Below are 7002 nucleotides of genomic sequence, written 5' to 3'. Positions count from 1 at the left end.
TTCCTCCTATCTGAACACTATGAAATAAAATTTGAAATTGACAGCAAACAAATCTCTAGTAAGTACTCAGATTCAAGGAGATTAAACTACTCATTATTGAGTGATGATCAAATAAAAAATGAAAAATCTCCTGAGCATAAATGAAAATGAAACACAGTAGGACAAACCTCTGAGACACATTGAAAACTCATTTCTAATGTCTATATTAGAAAATCAGAAGGGGAAAGAAAGCAAAAATAAATGACTTAAAGACAATTTGGGAAAAAAAGAACAGATCAAACCTAAACCTAGTTGAAAGCAAGAAATAAAATTAGAGCATAAATAAGTGAAATAGAAACAACGGTACAAAGAATCAATGAGCTTAAAATCTGGTTCTTTGAGAAGATAAAGAATATTGACAGACCCTTAGCCCAACTAACCAAAAGAAAGAAAGGGAACCCAAGTTAACAGAATCAAAAGTGTCCAGAGAATCATCACAACAGATACCAAAGCAATTCAGAATATTACAAGGAAATATTTTAGAAACCTGTAGCACATTAAGCTGGAAAACCTGAAAGAAATGGATGAACTTCTAGGTTCTGCCAAACCAGCAAAATTAAATCAAGAGGAAATCAACAACCTAGACAGATCCATGAGAAAACCAAAGAGTAACAAAAGGCATTTTGCCAGACTTTCAAAGAAATGAAGCCAATTCTCCATAACAATGCAAACATACAGAAATGGAAGGCACATTCCCAAAAATCCTTCTACAAAGTCAGTAACACTCTTCTTCAAAAACCAGGTAAATGCAACAACAAAAGGAGTACTATAGGTTGTATACCTGATAAACATAGGTTTTTAAAGTCCTCAGTGAAATACTTGCAAACAAAATACAGACATATATCAAAAAGATTATCCACTATGACCAAGTTGACTTTATTTCTGAAAATCAGGGATGGTTCAACATATACAAATAAGTAAATGTAATAAACCATGTAAGTGGACTTAAAGAAAAACATCACATGATCATCTCAATAGTTACAGAAAAGGCCTTTGACAAAAGCCAACACCAACATCTTCGTGATAAAAGTCTGAAAGAATTTAGACCTGCAGGAATATACTTTTTAACATAATAAAAGCTACCCACAGATAATGTTATCCTAAATGGAGAAAAGTTTAAAGCAATCTCTCTGAAGTTAGGAACAACAGAGAGAGATCCATTATTTCCACTCCTTTTCAATACTGTGTCCAAATACTAGGTGGGGCAATAAAGCAAAAGAAGAAAACTGAGAGGCTATGAACAAGGAAAGAAATCAAACCATCTCTATTTGCAGATGATATGTATACATTAAAAACCCCAAAAAGTCTACCAGAAAACTTTAGACGGTGTTTTTGTTTACTTCTGTAGCCATGACAAAGCATTTTTACTATTTCTAAAAGCACCTTTAGGGGGGGAAAGGAGTTTATTTCATTTACACTTTCAAGTCATTATCCATTGTCATTAAAGAAAGTCAGGACAGGAACTCAAAGCACGAATCTGGAGAAAGGCTGTGAAGGAACACTGCTTTCCAGTTCACTCACAGGCTCACACTTATCAAACCCAGGGTCACCGGCATGTTTCTGCATATGCTCAAAAGGACTTTTAATATCCGATTATGTTAAGAACTATCGGATGAAAGATTATCATGTTTCAGGTGGTTGGGCCCCTAAATACAATCACAAATAACTGTATAAAAGAGAAGCAGAGAACAGAGAACCTAGTTGTAAGGTAGAGAACTTGCTTAGCATATGCAAACCCCTATATTTGATTACTAACATCAGGCAGGAAATGGAGTGTGGGGGATTTGACTATTGAATGAGGAATGTGATATAATGATGAATGCAGATTTTGAAGCTATATGCTTTGAAGATACAGAATTGGGTCACAAGCTAAGGGATGTTGGAAGCCATTGTATGCTGAACAAAAAGTCAAGAAAATATACTTTCTCCTTCAGGGCCTACAGAAGGGACCAGCCTGTTGCTGACATACTTCTGGTAGCCCAGTAAAATGTCTGTCCTCTGAAATTTTAAGAAAGTAATTGAGGGAATCATAAGCTATTATTTAGAGTTTATTTTTACCAGGAAAGTATTAAACTAATACAAAGCATAGAACTCTCAAAATACAGAACAGAATTTCTCATTCACTGTGGTGCAGTTCCAGGAAGTTATTTAAAAATTAACAGTTTTCTCAAGAGTTGAGAAATACAACAAAATCCCACTAAGATGAATAAATGTGTGATTTATAAATGTATCTCTAATGTAATTTTGTGGCACACAATTATGGTTTTAGATCCCTTGCCACTTGCTAGCTGGTGTGTGACTTTGGGTACATTGCTGAACCTCTCTGAGCTTATTCTTTCATTTGAAGAAATTATATGTAGTATACATACTTCCCAGAAGTTGTTTTTCTTTTTTTAGCATCTGATATGTGAAAGGCAGTGCAGAAGGAAAGGGAGAGCCTGTCTGTCAAGGTCTTAGAACATGACACACACCGAATCCCTCCAGAGGACAAGACCAGCAAAAGAAAGATAACGATACCTGGTCCCAACTAGCATGGGGAAGACAGAGTGCACCCCACCAGAGATGGCAGTATGATGAAGGAAGGAAATCTCCCTGAGAAATTGGGGCGGGCACAAGGGTAATAAGCATAAAATCTTCTTTTAGAAGTTTGTTCTAGACTGCAGCTGAATGGCTCAGAGGGAGGTTTGGAGCAGCCTATTTGCTTTCCCCTGGAGTAAACAGAAGGATGCTACATGAGACGAGACTGAGTGTGGTGGGAACATGGTCCTAACTTTACTCCTAGAAAGGAAAGGACAGGAAATACCCAGAAACTGCTCACATCTCAAGAAGGAGCTCACTGGAACTATCTCTGAAAAGCACCCCCATTTCTTCCTTCACCCTTGAACTCCCCAATTGCAAAATTTACTGGGAACCTTCAGATATCCCAAACTTTCAGCATGATGGGACAGAACTTCCTAAGGAGGGAAAATGGAGGTGTTGGAAGACAGGAGCCTGGGGAGTTGCATGTAGACTATTAGGCTTAAAATTCCTTCTTTCGTATGACTCAAACTGGAGAATTTTCCAGCACTGCCATAAGCTGTGCAGGGAACTTTCATGTTACATATTCCTTCTCTAGACCCCTTTTAATTCAGAGTCACATTTCCCATTAATGAATCCTAGGATGACCAAACATTTCCCACTTAGTATAGAGAGAAGTCTCTGAAGGACCAAAAAACTAGCAACTAGCGCTCTCTCTCTGTCTCTCTCTGTCTCTCTCTGTCTCTCTCTCTCTCTCTCACACACACACACACACACACACACACACACACACACTTGTGCACACAGAAGAGATAAGGGAAGGAATGCTGTCTGGCTCAGCTGTACCTAAATAAATAGCTGGACAGCCTGTACTTCCCACATTATCATACATTTGGTTTATCTGGTTTATTAAAAAGAAAAGGGCACTTCCTCCTTGTGCCTATGTTGGAAATTCCTTCCTGTTCTCCAGCTTTATATAGAGAGCAAGTGGCCATCCTTTACCCCAAGCTGCCTTCTAACATCCAACATGAATTCAGTGACGAAAATCGGCACACTGATCATCGTGATTTTATCCTTTCTCTGTTTTGTGGAGGGTAAGTACCTGCAAAGGGAAATGAAGGGAAGTCTTAAGGGTGCTAATTTCTAAACCACGCTTCTTCAGTCTCACTCAGGCATGGAGGCTCAAACCTGAAGACTGAGGTTCTGGGCACTAGGGAAATCATATGTGATATACTAATCAAAAAAAAAAAAAAAGCAGTAATTGCAGAGAAATGGAACAGTAATTTTTAGACCTTCAGCTCTCTGCATTTTTATTTACAGGTTTCCATTTTATTTCCCCCTTTCCTTGAAACATTGTTATGCTGTGTCCTACACAGCATGATCCCCCACTTCTCTTCTCTGGTCACTTCTTTGCCACGTATTTTGCAGGGATCTTTATTTACCTGATTACACCCAGGCTCTTCAAAGTTTAATACTACTCACAGATTCCCTTCTATTTTTAAGGTTCCAATTATAATTTGTAGCTGAAATACCCAGTTTCACTCCTCAGGGAGATCTCTCTTCTGGGCATCTGCCTTATACCAGTGAATGCACACTTCCCTTGAACATCAGCCTTGATACATTACTCTCCCTCATGACTAAATGAAAATTAATAGCTAATTCCTATCCTTTCTACTTATCAAATGTACTTGAAGTACAACAGCATTTCTATTTTGTCCCCCTTTTCATACTAAGAAATGTTAAGCCATAAAACATTATAGAAAATGTAGTGTCCTTTACCTATTAGAGAAAGACATTTCTAGCTATACCACAAAAACCTAGAGTTCTTATTAAAACACACACACACACACACATAAACTTGAAAGAAACCAAGGAGGGCCATATAGGCCATTTGGAGGGAAGAATGGGAAGAGAGAAATGATGTAATTGTGTTATCTCAAAAAATTAAAAATATAAGGAAAGATAAATTTTAAAATTCTTCATGGCAAAAAGCAAAAAGTTAATTCATGTCATGAAAAACTGGCTAATGTTCCTACTATCTAATGACTTCCCATAAAAAAATTAAATACACTAATAATCTAACAGAAAAATAAATTAAAGAAATCAAAAATTCATCATAGAGTAAATACAAATAGGTATTAAATACAAAAAAATGTGCTCAATCTCATTCCTTATATAGCAAGAAATACAAATTAAAAGCACCTATTAGATAAAATATTCAGAAACTGAATAACATGATACAATGGTTGATAATAGAGAAATAAGAATTGTCTAAAATTGATAGCAAGAGAATGTATAGTTTCATTACTTTTAGAGTCTATCTTGCAAATCTATCAAAATAATTATTTTTAACTGCAATTCTGCTTATATGAAATTATTTAACAGATACAATCACATGCAAATGAAATTATACCAGAACTACCTCACTATACTGTAATGTTCAGGATTATTTATTGTGGCAAGTCATATCAAAAAAAATAGAAATAAATTAAATTACATAAAGAATCGATTAACTAAAGCCTGCAACAAAGCTACACTGGAATATTATGTATATAGCAAACTGTTCAAAATAAATCAAAGTGCAGAATATGTACAGTGGATAGACATATCACTAGATTATAATGCTCGAGTTCCTGACATAAAAATTTGCACTATGTTTGCAACTAACTTGTGCACATCTACCCATTTGCCTTAAATCATCATTACTTATAAGTGGATAAACTCTTGGATCATACAAAGACAATCAGATTTATCATTAGGGGTTGTTAGCAACATTTGTAAGGGTAGTTTGTGTGGAGCAGGGAGAGTAGAATATAAACCCATGTCACAAAAGCATCCTCGAAATTGGATGCAAATCAAGACCTCCTGGGCTCCATATAGGTTCTGATGCAATAATCTTGGAATGTCTGAGATGAAAAGTTAAAATAACGTACTCCACTTTTTTTCCTCCCTCAACATTGCTCTTAACCCTTAAAGCTAAGTTTGTCATAGCTTCTGATGTCACCTCAGTGCCCTGCCTCTCCTGCCCTGTTACTACCTGTTACTACATGGAGATTCCTGGATCATTTCTCAGCTTGGTAGTAACACTTGGTGATACTTGTTTCTTGAAAAGAAAGAAAGTCAGGCTAAGCAAGGTAGGAGCATCAGCAGAGAATGTAACCTCAGTGTGCTCAGAACATCCCATTGTTATTCTGTCCTCTATGCCCTCCAACACACAATTACCCAGATCTAACCTACATGTCCATATCTCCAGTAGTCAACTCAAGTCCTTGCCTAGAGAAGTCCTGCCTAGAAGACAGCATATTGACAGCATATTCATCTCTTTCCAATGAAATCTGTTTGTTGTTATACTCAAACTACATTTGAATTCTATCTGTTTTTATTTCATCTTCAAATATAAGTAGGTACTAATAGGTAATATAAATAGTGCTGTTATTATCTTGATCCATCCTCTAGCTTAATTCACAGAACTAGGTTGAATACCAGCTATGGAGTAAACAGACAGCACAGTCTATATGTAACACTGAAGCCTCTCTTTGATCTTGAAATCAACTATTCCCATAGATCCGTGGTTCTTCCTAAAAATCCTACTCTCTCCTTATCCAACAAATACAGGTCTGATCTGTAATGTCTGTAAAATGTCAAAAAATTCACAATGTTCAGAAACACCACAGAGATGCCTTGCAAAACCTGGTGGATCATGCACTACCATATCAATCTATGATGGTAAGTGGGGCTGATACAGACTCAAAAAATGCCTTCAAACGACTATTCCTCCTGTTAGTGCCTGGGATAAAGAATGTAACATTGTCTATCCCTGCTAACTGGTAAGGCAGTAAATACGTTTGAGAAGGGAGGAAAAGAGTACTTTCAAATTTACCAGTAAGAGGCTTGGTATCCAGAATCAGAGTCAATAAGGGAGTGTGACCTCCCAAGGGAATGAGGAAGGGGATCTAGTGTGAAGGGGTTTTCCTCTTGGTGATGACTTTTAGAATGTTGTATTATAATAGATTCCTCCAACATGCATAACGAGGCTTCTTTATTTTTAGGACCAAATCATAAGGAATCAAGGCAAATGTGCTTGCCTCATTGCAAGGAAAAACAGTATAGAAAAGGAGAGAAGTTGATTTATGTAATGTGCTGTGAAAAAAACTTGTGTAATAGCTTCTAGATGGAGAAGAATCACTTGAAGATCATCTTCTGTTCAAGATCAAACTTACAAATGAACCAAGATGAGGAACTTGCTCTCCTACTCGATTTCCACGCTGGCCTGAGATCCCTGATAGCAACAGAGGTTGTATCCTCATTACAGTGAAAGACTTCTTGACCACACCATTAGACCATGCAAAAAAAACAAAAACAAAAAACAAAAAAAAAAAAATCAATTGAATGCTTACCCATGTTATTTTGCTTTTCCAGTTTGCAATGTCTAAGCCCTGTAATAGT

General features: G+C 36.7%; 1 protein-coding gene across 1 annotated transcript; it reads left to right on the top strand.

The window, feature by feature from the left end:
* Positions 1-3583: 3583 nt before the first annotated feature.
* Positions 3584-6727, top strand: Pate4 (prostate and testis expressed 4). Its single transcript, XM_021171235.1, has 3 exons — positions 3584-3650; positions 6172-6282; positions 6606-6727. The coding sequence occupies exons 1-3, from the start codon at positions 3584-3586 to the stop codon at positions 6725-6727; spliced, it is 300 nt and encodes a 99-aa protein (XP_021026894.1).
* Positions 6728-7002: the final 275 nt, after the last annotated feature.

This window comes from Mus caroli, unplaced genomic scaffold (assembly GCF_978045245.1).
Source record: "Mus caroli unplaced genomic scaffold, Mus_caroli_1 scaffold_11, whole genome shotgun sequence".
Taxonomy (NCBI): domain Eukaryota; kingdom Metazoa; phylum Chordata; class Mammalia; order Rodentia; family Muridae; genus Mus; species Mus caroli.
This window is presented reverse-complemented; position numbering and strand designations above follow the sequence as displayed.